Source organism: Scyliorhinus torazame, chromosome 5, assembly GCF_047496885.1.
Source record: "Scyliorhinus torazame isolate Kashiwa2021f chromosome 5, sScyTor2.1, whole genome shotgun sequence".
NCBI lineage: Eukaryota > Metazoa > Chordata > Chondrichthyes > Carcharhiniformes > Scyliorhinidae > Scyliorhinus > Scyliorhinus torazame.
In genome coordinates this window covers 101,380,396-101,402,519 of record NC_092711.1, presented here as the reverse complement: position 1 = coordinate 101,402,519, position 22,124 = coordinate 101,380,396, and the positions used below count along the sequence as shown (strand labels likewise).

Below are 22,124 nucleotides of genomic sequence, written 5' to 3'. Positions count from 1 at the left end.
CCGGCACGGACCCCCCCCAACCTCCACCCCGGCACGGACCCCCCCATCCCCCTCCCCAGCACGGACCCCCCCCCCAACCTCCACCCCAGCACGGACACCCCCCCATCCCCCTCCCCAGCACGGACACCCCCCCATCCCCCTCCCCGGCACGGACCCCCCCCCCCCCAACCTCCACCCCGACACGGACCCCCCCATCCCCCTCCCCAGTACGGACCCCCCCCATCCCCCTCCCCGGCACGGACCCCCCCCCCCATCCCCCTCCCCGACACGGACCCCCCCCCAACCTCCACCCCGGCACGGACCCCACATCCCCCTCCCCAGCACGGACCCCCCCCCAACCTCCACCCCGGCACGGACCCCCCCAACCTCCACCCCGGCACGGACCCCCCCCAACCTCAACCCCGGCACGGACCCCCCCCAACCTCCACCCCGGCACTGACCCCCCCCCCCCTCCAACCTCCACCCCGGCACGGACCCCCCCATCCCCCTCCCCAGCACGGACCCCCCCCCATCCCCCTCCCCGGCACGGACTCCCCCCCCCAACCTCCACCCCAGCACGGACACCCCCCCATCCCCCTCCCCAGCACGGACACCCCCCCATCCCCCTCCCCGGCATGGACCCCCCCCCAACCTCCACCCCAGCACGGACACCCCCCCATCCCCCTCCCCAGCACGGACACCCCCCCCATCCCCCTCCCCGGCACGGACCCCCCCCAACCTCCACCCCGACACGGACCCCCCCCATCCCCCTCCCCAGCACGGACCCCCCCCCCATCCCCCTCCCCGGCACGGACCCCCCCCATCCCCCTCCCCAGCACGGACCCCCCCCCCAACCTCCACCCCGGCACGGACCCCCCCAACCTCCACCCCGGCACGGACCCCCCCCCCCAACCTCAACCCCGGCACGGACCCCCCCCCAACCTCCACCCCGGCACTGACCCCCCCCCCCTCTCCAACCTCCACCCCGGCACGGACCCCCCATCCCCCTCCCCGGCACGGACCCTCTCCCGGCACTCCCCCGGAGCCCAGCCTACTCTAACCACCACCCCCCCCCCCCCCCCCCCCCCCCCGCCGCACACACACACACACACAACCCGGGACACACCTCTCCTCACGCATTCAGACTGCGGCCACGCCATCGCCTGCCCAGAGCCAACCCCCCAGGCCGTCACTCACCTCCACGCTGGTCGGCGTGAACCTGGAGCACAGGGTCATGCCAATGAAAAGGAGGTTTAATTTACGTCGACGTGAACGGTCATCACATCGACAGGACTTCGGCCCATCCGGAAGGGAGAATATCGGCAGGCCGAAAATCGGCTGCCGTGCGCAGACCCGTGACATTCTCCGCGGCAGCGGCGACATTAACGCCCCGCCGACTTTTCTCCCTTCGGAGCCTTCGGCAACCGGCGGGGGCGGGATTCACGGCGGCCAACGGCCATTCTCCGAATGGGGAGTCGGAGATTGACGCCCCAGATTTCTAAACTGCAGAAGGTTGGATCTGACGACCCAAATATAAACCAACTGTCTGAGTAAAGGTTAAAACGGTTCGACAGGAAAATCACTTTGGACAGGAAAGATTTTCAAAGTGATCGGTGCTGGATTCAGACTAACACCAAACACTCTGACTGGATCCAGAGGAAGGAGAACACAAGAGACTCCAGCCCCGGAGATCAGCTCCATCTGTCCCAGTGTCTGATCCGGGATCAGTAAACCATTCCGAGGAGACTGTCACCTCCAGCCCCGGAGATCAGCTCCATCTGTCCGAGTGTCTGATCCGGGATCAGTAAACCATTCCGAGGAGACTGTCACCTCCAGCTCCATCTGTCCGAGTGTCTGATCTGGGATCAGTAAACCATTCCGAGGAGACTGTCACCTCCAGCCCCGGAGATCAGCTCCATCTGTCCGAGTGTCTGATCCGGGATCAGTAAACAATTCCGAGGAGACTGTCACCTCCAGCCCCGGAGATCAGCTTCATCTGTCCCAGTGTCTGATCCGGGATCAATAAACCATTCCGAGGAGACTGTCACCTCCAGCCCCGGCATCAGCTCCATCTGTCCGAGTGTCTGATCCGGGATCAGTAAACCATTCCGAGGAGACTGTCACCTCCAGCCCCGGCATCAGCTCCATCTGTCCGAGTGTCTGATCCGGGATCAGTAAACCATTCCGAGGAGACTGTCACCTCCAGCCTCGGAGATCGGCTCCATCTGTCCAAGTGTCTGATCCGGGATCAGTAAACCATTCCGAGGAGACTGTCACCTCCAGCCTCGGAGATCAGCTTCATCTGTCCGAGTGTCTGATCCGGGATCAGTAAACGATTCCGAGGAGACTGTCACCTCCAGCCCCGGAGATCAGCTTCATCTGTCCGAGTGATTGATCCGGGATCGGTAAACTATTCCGAAGAGACTGTCACCTCCGCCCCGGGGATCGGCTTCACCTGTCCGAGTGTCTGATCCGGGACCAGTAAACCATTCCGAGGAGACTGTCACCTCCAGCCCCAGAGATCAGCATCTCCCTGATCCGGGACCAGTAATCCATTCTCACATGTTGTGGGTCACATGTATTTCCTGCCGATTTAGCTGGTGTACCAAATCTAAACTGTTGCTTTTTCATAAATTGCTTTAAAATTACCAATGACTTGGATCCCGTTTTTGGGTAAACTCTTGACTCCTGGACTAAAATCTTGCAGGTTCCAGCATTCATCACGAAATGAAAATCGCTTATTGTCACAAGTAGGCTTCAATGAAGTTACTGTGAAAAGCCCCTAGTCACCACATTCTGGCGCCTCTTCGGGGAGGCTGGTACGGGAATTAATCTTGTTGACTCTAAACACAGTTGTAAAGGAGCCTTTTGTCTGTATCTCAGAGCTCTGAACCATGGAAGAGAGTGACTGGGGCATGTTTCTTACACACCTCAGGGTTAACCCACACATTCAGTCCTGGATCTCATTGACAGCAGTGAAAACAGCTGAATCCAATCCCTGGAGACACTCATGAAGTCGCTGGTGTTTCAGCATAAGTTGTAAGTCAGTGAATCCATTCCCGCACTCGGGGCAGGTGAACGATCTCTCTCCAGTGTGAATTTGTGGTGTATCATCAGCTCATTGCTGCTTCGAAAGCTCTGCTCACAGGCAAAACATTTAAAAGGTTTTATATCAGAGTGAATTTGTTGGTGTTTCAGCAGGTTGTATGACTGAGTGAATCCGTTCCCACACACAGAGCAGGTAAACGGTCTCTCCCCAGTGTGAACTCGCTGATGCATCACTAGGCCATTGCTGCTTCGAAAGATCTGCTCACAGTCAAAACATTTAAAAGGTTTTATATCAGAGTGAATTTGTTGGTGTTTCAGTAGGTGATAAGACTGAATGAATCCCTTCCCACACACAGAGCAGGTAAACGGTCTCTCCCCAGTGTGAATTCTCTGATGTACAGTAAGTTCAGATGATCGCCTGAAGCCAGTCCCGCAGTGAGAGCATCTGAATGGTCTCTCGTCAGTGTGAACACGTTGATGACAGGTCACTTCCCCGGACGTTTTAAAGCACTTCCCACAGTCTGGACATTTAAAAGGTCTTTTGTCGGTGTGAACTCGCTGATGTTTCTGCAGGTTAGATGTAGCAGTGAATCCCTTTCCACACAAGGAGCAGGTGAATAGCTTCTTCTCACTGTGAATGAGTTGGGGTCTCAACAGATATTTTTTGCGTTTAAATTTCTTCTCACAGTCAGAACATTTGAAAGGTGTCTGATCAGTGTGAACATACTGGTGTGTCAGCAGGCTGGATAACTGAGTGAATCCCTTCCCACAGGTGGAGCAGGTGAATGGCCTCTCCCCAGTGTGACTGCGTCGATGCATTTCCAGTTCAGAAGGGTAACTGAATCCCTTCCAACAGTCCCCACATTTCCACGGTTTCTCCATGGTGCCCATGTCCTTGTGTCTCTCCAGGTTGAACGACAAGTTGAACTCTCGTCCACACAAGAACACATGGACGGTTTCTCCCCACTGTGAATGGTGTGATGGTTTTTCTGTCTATGTAATTGGTTAAAGCTCTTTCCAGTCAGTTCACTGGAACACTCACTGTCTGTGTGCGTCTCGGTGCTTTTCCAATCACATTGATGTTTGAAATCTTTTCCCACAAACTGAACAAACATTACTCCTTCCACATTCAAAGACTGTGATATTCAGGTTCTAAAGAATTGAGTGACTCTGTCTGATCTTGATGTTTGGTTGAGTTTTCTGTGGCCAATCTTCTGCTTCTAATATCCTGTAAAAGGAGTTTACAAAAGCCATCACTGTCAGTCCAGGATAGAAATTCTGAACAGACAATTCTAGTTTCTCTGGAACATTTTTTTCCTCTCTTGTTCCCCCAAAGCTGTAAATCCCCATCCCACACAGTCTCCCTCCTCCCTGGGCTGAAATCCAAACCCATCTCACCATTTCTTTCCTCCACTCCCAGTTTTGTCCCTCCCTCCCTCTCCTCTGCCTGGGTTCAGTTCTCCAGCTCCTGTCTGCAGACTGACAATAAAACCAATGGGTCTTATTGGGGGATTGGGGCCTCCACTCACCCGCCTGAGTCCAGCTTCAACCTGCACTGCGCATGCTCTAGCTCACAATGGCTCCGGAGTGATTGACGGTGGGTCACGACCAATAAGAAGAAGGTAATCCGGGTCTGTATTTACCCTGCAACCGGCCGCCATCTTGGGAAAGGAAGTGGGGTCTTTTGTTCTTGGAACGGAGCGCTGGGGTGGCCATCTTAGTATGGGAAGAAGGAGTGCGCGGGACTTCCTCCCCTGTTACAGGCCCGGGGCAACCGGCGACCACCACCACCTAGAGAATGGAAGTCGGGTTTTTTGTTCCTGGCGTGGAGCGCTGGGACAGCCATCTTGGTTAGGGAAGATGGAGTGGGCGGGGCTTCCTCCCCGATGACAGGCCCCGGGGTAACCGCCTCCATCTTGGGAATGGAAGTCGAGTCTTTTGTTCTTGGAGCAGGGCGCTAAGGCGGCCATCTTAGTATGGGAAGAGGCAGTGAGCGAGTTTCCGCTCATGTGACAACACCCGGCGGCCGCCGCCATCTTGTGGTGGTGATTCTTTTTCCGGGTCTTTAGTGAAGGACACTGAGCTGGAGCTGAGGTTGAAAAGTGTTCAGAGGAAGGTCTGAAATCAGATTTACAGCCAGATATCTGTAAGAACCACAAAGTTCACATTCAGTATGTTTGCCGAATGAAATCACAATGCTGCAAACACTCAGTTCTGAAGAAGAATCAGATTGCATTGGAAATGTTAACTCTCTTTCTCTCTCTTCACAGAAGCTGCCAAACCTGCTGAGGATTTCCACAACTTTCTGTTTTCACTTCACATTTCCAGCTTCCGCAGAGTTTTACTCAAATTATTATGTTTTTGAAATACTGTTACATTACCTGTTAAGAGTAAAACAATTGTCACCATTTAAATGTCCAAATCAGTGATATTTATTGGTTTAACTGAGACTGGGCTGTTCAGGAGCAATGTCAGAAATCACTTCACAGAAAATATAGTGAAATCTGGAATTCTGTTCAGATTCTGTCAATAGAAACTATAAAAACTGAGATTCATAGAAGTTTGTGAGACAAGAGTATTAATGGTTATAGAATCAAGGGAGATGGATTGAACAAACAGATCAGACATTTGCAAACTGGAGCTTAATGTCTGAGGTTGAACTGAAGGTGGTGTCGGTTTCCTGTCCTGTCGATTATCTCCACACCCGCTGGTAGTTTGCCGGAGGTGAGATCATAATTTTTATTTGTGTCATGAGTAGGCTTATTTTAACACTGCAGTGATTAACTATGATGTGGAGATGCCGGCGTTGGACTGGGGTGAGCACAGTACGAAGTCTTACAACACCAGGTTAAAGTCCAACTGGTTTGTTTCGATGTCACTAGCTTTCGGAGCGCTGCTCCTTCCTCAGGTGAATGAAGAGGTATGTTCCATAAACACATATATAGACAAATTCAAAGATGCCAGACAATGCTGGGAATGCGACCATTAGCAGGTGATTAAATCTTTACAGATCCAGAGATGGGGTAACCCCAGGTTAAAGAGGTGTGAATTGTCTCAAGCCAGGACAGTTGGTAGGATTTCGCAGGCCAGATGGTGGGGGATGAATGTAATGCGACATGAATCCCAGGTCCCGGTTGAGTAGGAATCGAACCCAGGTCCCTGGTGCTGTGAAGCAACAGTGCTAACAACTGTGCTACTGTGACGGGGAAGAGGGTTGGTGCAGTGACACAGCCTTGTCTGATCCCAGTCTTCACTGAAATAGTGTCTGGGGTGTGTCCATTGATGAGGATCATGGCTTGTGTGTCAACATTGTGCAGACGGAGGATGGTGGCCAAATTCTGAGGACAGCCAAATTTGAAGAACATACTGAATAAAACATCACTTTGATGGTGTAAAGCGTTTTTGTGAGGTCAGAAAACACCAAGAACTGCGATTGGTGCTGTTCCTTGTATTTTGCTTGGGTTTGTCAAGTAGTGTAGATCATGTCTTTGGTGCCTCATGAAGGGAGAAAACCAAACTGTGACTCTGGAAGGAGCTCGTTGGCCATGAAGAGGGGATCATTGAGGAGGATCCTGGCAGTGATCTTCTCTGTGGCAGACAGCAGGGAGTCGCCTGTGCAGTTACCACAATCAGACTTGTCTCTCTTCTTGAATATAGTCACAGTGTCTTTGAGATCCCCCGGCATGCATTCATCTTCCCAGGTGAGGAATATGAGATTGTGTAGCTATGCCAGGAGTGTAACCCCGCCATGCTTCAGAATTTCAGCAGCGATTCATTCTGCTCCAGAGGCCGTGTTGTTTTTCAGCTGTTGAATGGCTTTTTCACTCCGCTCCATATCTGGGTACCACGGGGACTGGGCCGGACAGGATACTGAGGAATGGATTTGAGGACGTTAAAGCCAAAGACAGAGTCTTGGTCGAGGGGTTCTTCAGAATGTTCCCTCCAGTGAGCACTGACTGACTCTGTCCTTGATGAGTTCCCCTCCACACTTTGCTCTCAGTGGGAAGGGCCATGACTGCTTAGGTCATCAATTGTATTGGCAGCGCTGGTGAAACCGTGCATGCCATTGCTTTCCATGAGCTCTTGGCTATCCCTCATTCTTTCTACCCTCTAAAGGCTTCAGAAACTTGGAAAACCTAGAACAGGCACCTCAAAAGCACTGGAGCAGTACTTCCAGCAGTGCCTTCACAAGATGCTCCAAATCCAGGGGCAAGGAGGGCGGTCCCACAGAGGAGAGGGAATGAGAAAACTGGGAGTGGAGGAAAGAAAGTCGGGGGCAGAGGTGAGTGTAGTGGCCATCACTAAGGCGAAAGTGCTGGGGAAGCGGAAAGGTCTGAAGGTGGATAAAACACCCAGTCTGGGTGGACTACACCCCAGGGTTCTGAAGGACATAACTGCAGAGGTTGTGGGTCCATTGGTGGTGATCCTTCAGGGATCACTGGAGTCAAGGGACTCCCGGGGGACAGGGAAGTGATGAATGTCACACCCCAGTTTAAGAAAGGCAAGAGGTAGCAGATGAGACATTTTTGGCCGGTTAGTCTGACTTTGATTGTTGATAAGATTTAGAGTCCATTGTTGAGGATGATATTCCGGAGTTCTTGGAAGTGCATGGTAAAATAGGACGGAGTCAGCACGGCTTCATCAAAGGGAGGTCATGCCTGACGAATCTGTTAGAATTCTTTGAGGAGGTAAAAAGGAAGTTAGACAAAGGAGAGCCAGTGGATGTGATATATTTGGTTTCCAGAAGGCCTTTGACAAGGTGCTGTACAACAGGCTGCTAAATAAAGATAAGAGCCCATGGTGTTAGGGGCAAGGTACTTGAATGGTTAAGAGAATTAGTTGACAGGCGGAGAGTGGGGATAAAGGGGTCTATTTCAGGATGGCAGCCTGGTGACTATTGGTGTTCCACAGGGGTCAGTGCTGGACCACAACTATTCAATACATTAACAATCTGGAAGAAGGTACAGAGGGCACTGTTGCTAAGCTTGCAGATGATAGAAAGATGTGTAGAGGGACAGGTAGTGTTGAGGAAGCGGAGAGGCTGCAGAAGGACTTGGACAGGTTAGGAGAGTGAGCAAAGAAGTGGCAGATGTAATAGAATATGGAAAGTGTGAGGTTATGCACTTTGGAAGGAAGAATCGAGGCAAACTATTTTCTAAATGGGTAACGACACCTTGTTAGGTGAATTGGACATTCTGAATTCTCCCTCTGTGTACCTGAACAGGCGCTGGACTGTGGCGACGAGGAGATTTTCACAGTAACTTCATTGCAGTGTTAATGTAAGCCTACTTGTGACACTAATATAGATTATCATTATTATTATTAGCTGGAGTACTGTGTGCAGTTCTGGTCGCCACATTACAGGAAGGATGTGATTGCACTGGAGGGTGTGAAGAGGCGATTCACCAGGATGTTGCCTCGGATGGAACATTTAAGTTATGAAGCGAGGTTGGATAGGCGTGGGTTATTTTCATTGGAGCAGAGAAGACTGAGGGGCGAGGTGTACAAGATTATGAGGGCCTTGGACAGGGTAGATAGGGAGCAGCTGTTCCCCTCAGTTGAAGGGTCAGTCACAAGGGGACACAAGTTCATGGTGAGGGGTAGGGGGGTTTTGAGGAAAAACCTTTTCACCCAGAGGGTGGTGACAATCTGGAATGCACTGCCTGGGAGGGTGGTAGAGGCGGGTTGCCTCACATCCTTTAAAAAGTACCTGGATGAAGACTGGCACGTCATAACATTCAAGGCTCTGGATCAACTGCTGGCAAATGGGGTTCGGTAGGTAGGTCAGGTGTTTTTCGTGTGTCAGTGTTGGATTGGATTTGGATTTTGTTTATTGTCATGTGTACCGAGGTACAGTGAAAAGTATTTTTCTGCGAGCAGCTCAACAGATCATTAAATACATGAAAAGGAAATAAAAGAAAATACATAATAGGGCAACACAAGGTACACAATGTAACTACGTAAACACCGGCATCGGGTGAAGCATACAGGGGTGTAGTGTTAATCAGGTCAGTCAATAAGAGGGTCATTTAGGAGTCTGGTAACAGCGGGAAAGAAGCTGTTTTTGAGTCTGTTCATGTGTGTTCTCAGACTTTTGTATCTCCTGCCCGATGGAAGAAGTTGGAAGAGTGAGTAAGCCGGGTGGGAGGGATCTCTGATTATGCTGCCCACTTTCCCCAGGCAGCGGGAGGTGTAGATGGAGTCAATGGATGGGAGGCAGGTTTGTGTGATGGACTGGGCTGTGTTCACGACTCTCTGAAGTTTCTTACGGTCTTGGGCCGAAATGTTGCCAGACCAAACTGTGATGATAGGATCTGTAAAAGTTGATATGAGTTAATGTGGACATGCCGAATTTCCTTAGTTTCCTGAGGACGTATAGGCGCTGTTGTGCTTTCTTGGTGGCAGCGTCGACGTGGGTGGACCAGGAAAGATTTCTGGAGATGTGTACCCCTAGGAATTTGAAACTGCTAACCATCTCCACCTTGGCCCAGTTGATGCTGACAGGGGTGTGTACAGTTCTTTGCTTCCTGAAGTCAATGACCTGCTCTTTAGTTTTGCTGGCATTGAGGGATAGATAGTTGTCACTGCACCACTCCACTAGGTTCTCTATCTCCCTCCTGTATTCTGACTCGTGCAGACTTGATGGGCGAAAGGCCTCTTCACTGTTGCTGTTGATACAATGTTAGGTGGCATTGTAGGCAGCCTAGATGATGGCATAAAATTGCAAGGAGATATTGACAGACTAGGTGAATGGGCAAATTTGTGGCAGATGGAATTCAATGTAATCAAGTGTGAGGTTATCCGTTTTGAACCCCAAAAAAAAGAACAGAGGACTTTCTAAATGGAAAGAGGTTAAGTACAGTGGATGGCGAAGGTGCACAGATCCTTAAAAAGCCCCGAACAAGTGCAGAAATCTTCAACAAGGAATGCTAGCATTTATATCCAGAGGATTGGAGTATGAAGTCACAGAGGTTATGCTGCAGTTATATAAAACCCTGGTAAGACCCCACTTGGAGAACTGTGAGCCATTCTGGGCACCACACCTTCGGGAGGATATTGTGGCCTTGGAGGGAGTGCAATATACGTTTACTAAAACGATACGCCACGATACCTGGACTACGGGGGTTAGGTTACGGTGAGAGATTATTGATTGATTGGTTTTATTTATTGTCACGTGTGCCGAGGTACAGTGAAAAGTATTGTTCTGCGGACAGTCCATAAAGATCGTTCCATACATGAAATAAACCCACAGGACCTACATAAATGCACAGGCAAGGGGTGAGCATACAGAGTGCATTACTACTCAGTAGAGAAGATGTGTGAAGAGATCAGTTCAGTCCATAAGAGGATCATTTAGGAGTCTGGTAACAGCGGGGAAGAAACTGTTGTTGCACCTGTTAGTGCGTGTTCTCAGACTTTTCTCTGATGGGAGAAGTTGGAAGACTGAGTAACCTGGATGGGAGGGGTCTTTGATTATGCTGCCCACTTTCCCAAGGCAGAGGGAGGTGTAGACGGAGTCAGTGGATGGGACGCATGTTTGTGTGATGGACTGGGCTGTGTTCACGATTCTCTGAAGTTTCTTACGATCTTGGACCAAGCAGTTGCCATACCAGGCTGTGATACAGCCAGATGGGATGCTTTCTGTGGTGCATCTGTAAAAGTTGGTAAGAGTCAATGTGAACATGCTGAATTTCCTTAGTTTCCTGAGAAAGTATAGCCACTGTTGTGCTTTCTTGGTCGTAGAGTCGGTGTGGGTGGTCCAGGACAGATTGTTGGTGATGTGCACACCTAGGAATTTGAAGCTGTCAACCATCTCCACCTCGACACAATTGATGCAGACAGAGATGTGTACGATACTTCGCTTCCTGAAGTCAATGACCAGCTCTTTAGTTTTGCTGACATTGAGGGAGAGATTGTTGTTATGCCACGCCACTTGGTTCTCTGTGTCCTCCTGTAGATATTGAAGATGTCGAGGGATATGGGGGATAGTGTGGGAAAACAGTGCTGTGGTAGATCAGCCAATGATCCCATTGAATGGTTCAGGCTCGATGGGCCGAATGGCCGACTGCAGCTCATATTTGTTGTGATCTCCTGGACAGGAATCTGTGAGCTTGGGTCTGTCAATAAGCCTGAATCAGCACCTTCAGAGAATAGGGAAGGTGAATGTTAGATACAGCAGAGTGAGAATGGAGGGAGTGTGTGGGATGGAGATTTACAGCTTTCAGGGAATAAGAGAGAGGAAAAAATGTGACATAGAAATTAGAATTGTGTGTTCTGAATTTCTGTCCTGTACTGACAGTGATGAATTTTGTAAATTGTTTTTACAGGATATTAGACGAGGAGGAATTACAGACAGAAATCTCAAATGTTACGTCTCGATCTGACAGTCACTCGATTCCCTTTAACCTGAATATCACCGGCCTTTGAATCTAGAAGGAGAAACGTTTGCCCGAACTGCCAGCTAAAGATTTCAAACATCAGTGTGACTGGAAAAGCACCAAGATCCACACAACACACACCCGAGTGAGAGTGTTCCACTCAACTGACTGTGGAAAGAGCTTTAACCAGTTACACAGCCTGAATAAACATCACAACATTCACAGTGGGCAGAGACCATACCCTGTTCTGAACTGATTGTCCAACCTGGAGAGTCACGAGGAGACCCAAAACATGGAGAAACGGAGGAAATGTGGGGACTATGGGAAGGGATTCGGAGTCCCATCGCAGCTGGAGACTCATCGACGCAGTCACACTGGGGAGAGGCCGTTCACCTGCTCTCAATGTGGGAAAGGATTTACTCAAGGATCCCACCTGCAGTCACACCAGCGAGTTCACACTGGGGAGAGGCCATTCACCTGCTCTCAGTGTGGGAAAGGATTTACTCGAGTATCCAAACTACAGACACATCAGCGAGTTCACACTGGGGAGAGGCCATTCACCTGCTCTCAATGTGGGAAAGGATTTGCTCAACGATTCAACCTGCGGAGACACCAGCGAGTTCACACTGGGGAGAGGCCATTCACCTGCTCTCAGTGTGGGAAAGGATTTGCTCAAGGATCCCATCTGCAGACACACCAGCGTGTTCACACCGGAGAGAGGCCGTTCACCTGCTCTCAGTGTGGGAAAGGATTTGCTCAAGGATCCCATCTGCAGACACACCAGCGTGTTCACACCGGAGAGAGGCCGTTCACCTGCTCTCAGTGTGGGAAAGGATTTACTGAAGCATCTATACTACGGAAACACCAGCGACTTCACACTGGGGAGACGTCGTTCATCTGCTCTCTTTGTGGGGAGAGATTCAGTCAGTTATCCCGCCTGCGGAAACATCAGCGAGTTCACACTGGGGAGAAGCCATTCACCTGCTCTCAGTGTGGGAAGGGATTCACTCAAGTAACCGGCCTGCGGAGACACCAGCGAGTTCACACTGGGGAGAGACCATTCATCTGCTCTCGGTGTGGGAAAGGATTTAGTCAAGTATCAAACCTGCGGAAACACCAGCGAGTTCACACTGAGGAGACGCCGTCCACCTCTCAGTGTGGGAAAGGATTTGCTCAAGGATCCAACCTGCGGAGACATCAGCGAGTTCACACAGGGGAGAGGCCATTCACCTGCTCTCAGTGTGGGAAGGGATTCACTCAAGTTACCGGCCTGCGGAGACACCTGCGAGTTCACACTGGGGAGAGACCATTCATCTGCTCTCGGTGTGGGAAAGGATTTAGTCAAGTATCAAACCTGCGGAGACACCAGCGAGTTCGCACTGGGGAGACGCCGCCCACCTCTCGATGTGAGACGGGATTGCATGTTTCATCGCATCTGCTGTGACAACAACAATTTCACAATTGATGACAGGGGTTGGATTCTGTTGTTATTGTTTCTGCTCTGCATCCAGGACTGCATTTTGTTCATTCTGACAGGTGGTCAGGGGGATGGTCGGAGGGTTTCTTTCTGCTGGACTGGCCGGTCTCACCACTTTGCCTCCAGTGGGCTGATGCTCTTTGAGCCTTGTTACTAATACCTGGCTTCACATTGCACAAGGATCACAGAGTGAAAGGGTGTTTGGAAGTTTGAAGATATTTAGTTCCTATTTCTGTTTGGAACCTCCCAAAGCATGCCATGGTGCCATGGAGATGGGTTACCTTTTTTTTTGGTTTAATTTACCTGGATCATGGTGCCAAGGACCCGGGTTCGATCCTGGCTCTGGGTCACTGCCTGTTGGAGTTTGTATATTCTCCCCATGTCTGAGTGGGTCTCGCCCCCAAAATCCAGGGTAGATAAATTGGCCACGGTAAGTTGCCTCTCAATTGGAAAAAAAGAATTGGGTATTCTAAATTTAAAAAACAAAATATCTTGGTGTTACTCACTTATCTGGGTGTTACTTACACAAGAAAACTATCCGGGTTTGAGGGGCAAGTTGTCTGAGGTGGACTGGGAAACTGGTGGGAGACAGGGAACAGCTAATATTTTAGGAATTATTACATATTTACCAGGGGGTCAGTTAGCTCAGTTGGCTGGACGGCTGGTTCGTGATACGGCGTGAGGCTAACCGCACAGTTCGACTCCCACACCGGTTGAGGTTAGCCATGAAGGCCCGGCCTTATCAGCATTACCCCTCACCTGAGGTGTGGTGACCCTCAGATTAAATCACCACCAGTCAGCTCGCTCTCGCTCTTGCTTTCTCTCTCAAAGGGGAAAGCAGCCTGTAGTCCTCTGGGTATTTTGTGACTTTTATTTCACATTTATACAACAAATATAGGTTCTATTAAGGAACAAAATTCCAAAAGGAAAAGTGATACAACCGTGGCGAACAAGAAATGTTAAATGTTCCATTAGATGGAATACAATGTGGAAAAGTGTGAGGTTATGCACTTTGGAAGGAGGAATGGAGGCATAGACTATTTTCTAAATGGGGAAATGCTTAGGAAATTAGAAGCACAAAGGGACTTGGGAGTCCTTATCCACCATTCTCTTAAGGGTAACGTGCAGGTTCAGTCGGCAGTTAGGAAGGCAAATGCAATGTTAGCATTCATGTCGAGAGGGCTAGAATACAACACCAGGGATGTCCTTCTGAGGCTGTTTATGGCTCTGGTCAGACCCCATTTGGAGTATTGTGAGCAGTTTTGGGCCCGTATCTAAGGACTGCTGTCCTTGGAAAGGGTCCAGAGGCGGTTCACAAGAATAATCTCTGGAATTAAGCGCTTGTCGTATGAGGAACGGTTGAGGACTCTGTGTCTGTACTCATTGGAGTTTAGAAGGATGAGAGGGGATCTTCTTGAAACTTCTAGGATACTGCAAGGCCTGGATAGAGTGGATGTGTAGAGGATGTTTCCACTTGTAGGAAAAACTAGAAGCAGAGGACACTATCTCAGACTAAAGGGACAATCCTTTAAAACAGAGGTGAGGAGGAATTTCCTGAACCACAGGGTGGTGAATCTGTGAAACTCTTTGCTGCAGAAGGCTGTGGAGGCCAATTAACTGAGTTTTTAAGACCGAGATAGATAGGTTCTTGATTAATAAGGGGATCAGGGGTTATGGGAAAACAGCAGGAGAATGGGGATGAGAAAAATATCAGCCATGATTGAATGGCGGAGCAGATTTGATGGGCCGAGTGGCCTAATTCTGCTCCTATGTCTTATGGGTACACCCCGGCGTCTGTTCGGGTGCACTGAGGGAGAATTCAGAATGTCCAATTCGCCTAACAGCATGTCTTTCAGGAAACCAGAGCACCCAGAGGAAACCCACGCAGACACGGGGAGAACGTGCAGACTCCACAGTGTCCCAAGCCGGGAATCGAACCCGGGCCCCTGGCGCTGTAAATCAACAGTGCTAACCACTGTGCCACTTTAAATTTAAAGTGCCCAATTTTTTCCCAATTAATGGGCAATTCTGCATGGCCAATCCACCTACCCTGCACATCTTTGGGTTGTGGAGGTGAGACCCACGCAGAGAATGTGCAAACTCCACATGGACAGTGACCCGAGACTGGGATCGAACCCGGGTCCTCGGCGACCTGAGGAAAAGTGCTAACCGCTGTGTCACCATGCCGCCCGTGAGGATTCTTTTGTAGCCAGTCCGGATGAAATGATCAGTCGAACACCTCGTTACTTTAACATATGTTTTATTTCTCGGCCGGGGCTAAGACCACTGTATCTCTTGAGAGTTACAATAGCAAGCCAAAGTCAATACATCGAACAGCAGTTCTTATACATTTTTGATTCATCTCTGAGGGCAGCTCCCTCGCATTCCATCTTGCTGAAGGCAGCCCCCCTTGCCTTTCATCTGTGCTTTTAGTTTAATTATAATCATCTTCCATTAGATTGTGTTTTGTACTTAACCCTGTTGGGTTCTTTTCTCTTTCTCATTTTGTTATTGATATTTTATGAAAACCTTTAATAAAAATTATTTTTTAAAAAAAATTATTATTATCTTCCAGCCTAGCGCAACCATTCTCAAGGCCGTTACTGCAATTTGTCTGGTACAAAAACAAGTGACCTCAGCCTGTCTTGGCATTCCTTCACACAAAGCTTTACCTAACATTTTGTTTTTCCCGTAAAGTTTGATTCTAGCGCCAGACTACGTCATTCTATAGCTTGAGCCTGCTTGAGCCATATTCTCATTCCCCCCCCTTTTATCATTTCATGATAACTTCTAATCCATAGCCAATAGTCTCAGTCTCTCCCATTCTATCTGTACTTCTATCATTTTCTTACGTTCCTCTGCACTTTCTTTCACATCCATTAACTCTTCAAGGCGCACTTCATGTTGCTGCATTAACTGTTGAGAAATTATTGCTGCACTGACACTTTTACACAAGCATTTCATTAGGAAGCTAAGCATAATTATTACAAGTATTACAACTACCAGGATTATCAATCCATGCACTAGGTAAGACCCCCATGATCCGGCAAACAACCAATCTAACCACACATCTCTTGATATTTCATGCAGTTTCTTAACCTCTGTGCGGATATGATCCACGAGGTGGGTGATGTTCTCCGAACTATCGGGGATATAGGTGCAACATTCCGAACCGATCACGGCACAAGTCCCACCTTTGTTTGCAAGGAGGTAATCGAGGGCCATTCGGTTTTGTCGGGCTACGGTTCTTATTGCCACCATTTCATTATTTATCTCAGTCAATGCTTCAGTGGTGTCGTTTGCTACCTCTTCCAGGATTTTTGCTATCTTCCTTATTTCCTTTATTGCAAGAGCTACCCCGACATGAGGAAGCAGGATCCCAAAGTATCGTTGCGTTTTGGTTATTTCTCTCTTTTGTCGCTTCATCATTTGGTAATGGTCGCCTAAATTGGTGAGGTGGTGTATAAAGGGGACTACATACCCCAGATAACAGGATCCCGTCCAATTCTCTGGCAGCCAGGGATATGCCTTGTGGCCACAAATAAAATACGTCCCATTGTATGAAGTGAGTTTGTCCACATCAAATCCTTGGGCCATCAGGGAGTACTTGAAGGTACCTGTGCCATTTGCGTATGGGACGACCAGTGTACACCCATAAAACTGAGGAGACGTATATACGGGATAGACCTCGGATATGTTGGCCACCACAAATCTGCTCGCATTGACTAGCACCTACAAATATCCCTTTTACCACATTCCTTACCAAACATATTATTCCGAGTGGTCTTCCCATGTTGGTGGTATTAATGAGGGTAAGAAACGGATGCTGGTGGGATTTGTTATAACTTGGTTGGTACCACATCTCAAAGGTGTTCATTGGATAGCCCCCCTCTTTCCAAGGTCATGGGATATGGGGAGAAAGGATAAACTAGAAGCTGCCCCGCCGTCTGGGTGTTTTACCATAGATGCAATTCTTATAGTCCTGGGGGATTGACGAGTACCATCCTGGTAAATATACCATTCGACTGTTTCTGACAGGTTAAGGGGAACGGGTCTGAGGGGGAACCCTCCCTTAGCATGGGTCAGGATATGTGTACATACCCAGCAACCAGAAACATTCATATCCTTTGCGTACACATATGACATATACATGTTTACCTGTAATTCCCCTTTTTCCCGCAGCCTTACCCTCCCTTGGTCAACGCATCCCAAGGGTACAGTCTTTTTTTTGTTTGTTTCTGCATCTATAGTCCCATTTACAGTTGACCTGATGACAGGGTAGGTTGCCCTTAGTCACTCCACTGATGAATATGGTCCGATTGCATCGTTGTACGTAGGCCGAACATCCGTCCGCAGGGGTCGCGTTCCAAGCTCCTTCTCCTGGGCCTTGACTGGGACACTGTAAGGTGTCTCCTCGACGGGTGATGAGTCCGTCTTCCCTTGGGGCCACAGGTTCTTCGCTTGGCCTCTCCTCCAGTTTCCAAAAGTTACGATAATAAGGCTGTCCTTCATCCCGTGAATGATGCTGAAGTTATTACCTAGGGCTCGGAACAGAGGGTTATTCTCTATTGCATTTTCACAACCTTACAATGGTGGATGTGGATCCAGGCATTTCTGCCTTTTACTTTTACAGCAGTGGGAGTAGTGAGTAGGACCTGGTGTGGTCCTTCCCATCGGGGTTCTAATCCTTTCCAAACCCAGTTCCGGATCATAACGTACTCGCCTGGGTTAATGGTGACAGTACTGGATAAGGGGGGTATCTCCCCATGGGCTGCTCGGACCCGCGAGTGGAGGCCTTTTAAAATCTTTGTTAGAGCTATAACGTAATTGGCCATTTCCGTGGTCATGTGGTGAAAGTTGACATCTTTTAGTTTGTCCTGATCCCATGGAGTGTGAAAAGGCCTTCTGTACAATATCTCGGCAGGGCTTAATCGGGTTTTTCCTGCGGGTGTAGCGCGAATTTGAAAAAGGGCAATGGGTAATAGTTTGAGCCAGGTAGCGCCTGTCTCAGCCTGTAATTTGGCTAGTTTGGTTTTCAATGTCTGGTTGGCGCGCTCCACCATTCCTGCTGCTTGTGGCCTATATGCACAGTGCAACTGTTGTTTTATGCCCAGCTGAGCACAGAATTCTTTGTTAATCTGTCCCACAAAATGAGGTCCATTATCAGAGCTTAATCGATATGGAATCCCAAATCTAGGAACAATTTCTCGCATCTTTTACTACCGTGGAAGCTTTGTTATCTACAGTGGGGTAAGCTTCTATCCATTTGCTAAATACAGCAACAATAACTAATACATGTTTATAACATTGGCATCTTTCCAACTCAATGTAATCCATCTGGAGTGTCTCAAAGGCACCTTCCGGTACCCTTTCACAGGGTATTGCTTTACCAGGATTATACTGCTGACATACTAGGCAACGACTGCTAATGTTTTGTGCTATATCTTGCAGTCGTGGATGCCACCATGTTTTAAGCAATACATCACCCATAGCTCGCGCACCACAATGAGTTGCAAAGTGAACACATTCGGTAACCCAGGCTGCCAATGCATCGGGCATACAAGTCTGCCCTGCCGGGGTGACCCACAATTTGTTTGCAGAATCATAACAACATCCCAATTCTTCCCATCGTCTTTTTACACAGCCAGGAGCGTCCTTCTGTAATTAAATGACGTCAGTGATGGTCGGCATTGGCTTTTCAGAGGGAGACTGACTATCTAGGTTTTTAGTCTGGCTCATCATTTTGGGGACCACCATGTCTTTTAAGCGAGAAGCCTCTTTGGCCTGATGGTCCGCCTGCCTATTGCCCACATCCACTAAAGTTTTTCCATTTGTATGTGCTGCACGTTTTATAACCGCAATCTGTTTTGGAAGCATTAGAGCTTGTAATAATTGTGTAATTAATTGTTTATGAGATATCTGAGTACCTGCTGACGTCAGAAATCCCCTGTTTTTCCATAATTGGCCAAAATCGTGTGTGACCCCAAAGGCATATCGGGAATCAGTGTAGATATTTACAATTTTATCTTTCCCTAATACACAAGCTCGAATAAGTGCAAAAAGTTCAGCCTGTTGGGCGGAAAAGGGAATTTCGAATGCTGCTGCTTCAAGCGTTTCTCCTTGTTGGTTAACAATTGCATACCCTGATAATCTATCCCTTTCACCGATGGATGAACTACCATCGGTGAATAGGTTCAGATCAGCATTTGGTATTGGTGAGTCAGCTTGTTGCCGAATAAGATTCTGTATAAGTGCCTCTAGTGAATTCTACAGGGATAGTCAAGAACTGTCAACTTAAGAGAACTGTCATTATTCTGAATATTGCTTTATTAATTTTAAGAAACCAACATCTCTTGCTAGTAGTGCCTTCTTTAATAGAATCGACAAATTCATCTACAGAAAACCTATATGTTTAATAAGTTATTGTGTTTGATATTTTAAAATAAATGTTTAGAATTAGCCTGGAAATTAAAACTTCAAACAATGGAAGCTGGTTTTACAAAAACCAAAACAACTCAGATTAAAAGGAACAGATCGTTCAAGGACACCTGATAATGGGAATTTGGCAGCAATCCAACTTTTACTCCCAGTCCATTTGAGCGACAAATTTTTATTTTTTGGAGTTTGGAGATGCGAATGGCATCATTCCAAGCTATACGCCTCTTTTTGCCTCTGCAAGAAAGTTAACCCTTTTAACAAGCTTTTGTGTATCATCCAGAAGATGTCAAAGTGCAGAATGTTGTACTTTCATTCCCAATAACTCTAAAGAAGTTAAAGATTTGGCATTACATATCCAAAAAGAAATCAAAAACTTGATCCACCCCAACTTATCTTCCAACTGTACCCCCAATGGATGAATTTGAGCTGAAATACTATTATTGAAATGTTACTGATCAATCAACTGTTTGACTGTTTTATATTATATAATTTATTAATACTGAATCAGTAGTATCAAATGTGATTAATTTATTAATTATAATAATTATTTTGAAATGCCTGGTTGTTGGGCCCCGGGGGTTGGCAGGGTTGTATGCTATATTGGGAACTTGCCGGACGGGAAACTGACACTGCGGCTGATAATCGTCTGGGTAATCAGGGAAATCCACCTCCAGTGCCCCCTCTTTTTCCAGGACTAACTCTTGATTCATCTGTGGGAATTGATTAGCATGGGTTTTAGAACGAGTGCGAGTCGCCGGACCTCCTTGCGACAGTGGAGGTGGTGATAGTGGCGGGGGAGCGGTGGATAAAGGGCTTGAATGTACACATCTTTAATGTAATTTCTAACATGGTCACACCAGAGGAATAAAGAGGTTTTTTTGTCTGAAACATCATTTGTTTTAGAACAGTTTAAACTACAATCAGAACCCTGGGAATGTAAGGTGGAGGCGGTCGTAGTGGCGGTGTAACGGTCGGTCACCCCCTATAGTGGCAATTTTCAGGGTCATCCTCATCGTCTCCCTCGGTCAAGGCAAGGCCGGCCATTTGACCGTACGGTCCTGATTTAGAAATGGGGGTTTTACAGACTTAGGTCTTTTTCTATGGTGGGCATATTCCTTTTTCAAGCCCCCCCCCCCCCCCACCCGCAGTCTTAATAATTCCCCCTTTTGTTAATTCAATAACCAATTTTAAAGCGTTAGCCTGCCAATTAGCCAATAAAGATGCATCTTTTAATTAATTTTTTGACAGTACTCCTGCCATAACTCAATCAATTTCTTAGCTGTGGAGCTACGGTTATGTTGCCAAATAATCTGCTGTCCCTCTATAACCGTAGGCAAATGTTTTGATCCTCCCAGGGGCCATTTCCCCTTTCCCAAATTTTTATGCAATTCTCCCGAGAACTGCCGCAGCTGCTGAAAATGTTCCGGATACTGTTCACAAAGAGTTTGAAGCTTGCTTCCACTATCAGCTGTGCTATCTAAAGTATTACCCATTGTCTCCTATCCTCGGATGATCCTTGTGGTTTCCTATTTAATTTTGGTAGCGATCCTAAATCGCCTATTCAATCAAGAATTTAAACGGGGTTATCCTGCCCCATTGCCCAATCAAAAGGCTAAATCAAACAGTTCGAAAGTGATTTTTAGAAGGTCAAAGTCTGGAAATGAAACATGAAAAGAGAAAGAGAAGACTGATTTAAACAGACTGACAGGGAATCAAAGACAGAACTAACAGACAGACAGACTCAGAGAATTAAAGACAGAACAGATTTAAGAAATTGTTTGAATGTTCCGACAGGGCACGCAACGGTCAAGCCCTGTTTATTATGTTTCCTTTAGGTGTTATCCGTACCCTTAATTATATAATTTGGACAGAGTTATCCGTTCTCCGTAATATTCAATCTGATCAACCCGAAGTGTCGAACAAGTCTAGACACCGGTTGATATACTTATTTATCGAAAATCACCTTTTATCGTGAAGGTATTAGGCAACCCTAAGGATCATCATCACTCATTTACCTACCCAGAGATTTAAGGAGCCCTGGTACTCCAACTCGGACTATTTAGGGGAAGGACTCTAACCCCCCAAGGTTTCCAACCCAGTTCTTTAGGAAGGATTTTAACCTCCCAGGGACTCCAACCCGGTACTTAAGGGACTTTAAGAGATCCAATCCTCCAGAGCCTCAAACCCAGTACTTTAAGAAGGTCCAACCTTCTAGGGAACCTATAGCACCAACCCGGTTTAAGAAGGTCTAACCCTCTAGGGATTCCAACCCTGGTACTTTAGGGAGGACTCTCACCTCCCAGGGACTCAAACCCGGGATTCTAGGGAGGACTTTAACCTCCCAGGGACTCCAAACCCTGGACTGTTTAGGGAGGACTCTTACCTCCCAGGGTTTCCAACCAGGTACTTTAGGAAGGTCCGATCTTCCCGGGACCCCGACCTTAAGAAGGTCCAACCTTCCTGGGACTCCAACCCGGTACCTTTAAGAAGGTCCAACCTTCTAGGGACTCCAACCCGGTACTTTAGGAAGGTCCAACTTTTCCAGGGAACTTGATAACACCAACCCTTCTTCGTAACGGGTTCGCCGGACTGCTTTGATTTCGTCCGAGTCTCCACCGAAACCGATCAGCAGGGCGTGGCCACACTCGGGACAGCAGAGGGGGAAACCAAAGTGGTAACAAGGGTACTCACGTTTGGTGCGCAAGTCCCTCCTCAGCGTCCGAATGCGATCAGTCTGTTATGCCGTCAGGTTCCAGGAAGGCTCCTGTGAAATCCCACTTCTGACACCAAATGAGGATTCTTTT

General features: G+C 48.1%; 2 protein-coding genes across 8 annotated transcripts in view; one reads left to right on the top strand and one right to left on the bottom strand.

Annotated features, from left to right (window-relative positions):
• LOC140419231 (uncharacterized) overlaps positions 1-17,270 on the top strand; it is a 28,441-nt gene extending 11,171 nt beyond the window's left edge. The window contains exons 1-3 of one of the 6 annotated variants that reach the window (XM_072503033.1): positions 3,926-4,649; positions 5,694-5,751; positions 11,355-17,270. In XM_072503033.1, coding sequence (XP_072359134.1) covers positions 11,698-12,849 — 1,152 coding nt within the window. In that variant the 5' untranslated portion in view covers positions 3,926-4,649; positions 5,694-5,751; positions 11,355-11,697 and the 3' untranslated portion in view covers positions 12,850-17,270. The other 5 variants (XM_072503032.1, XR_011945636.1, XM_072503034.1 and 2 more) reach the window with 5 other exon arrangements.
• LOC140419227 (uncharacterized) overlaps positions 1-22,124 on the bottom strand; it is a 408,534-nt gene that overhangs the window by 241,383 nt on the left and 145,027 nt on the right. The window lies entirely within an intron of this gene.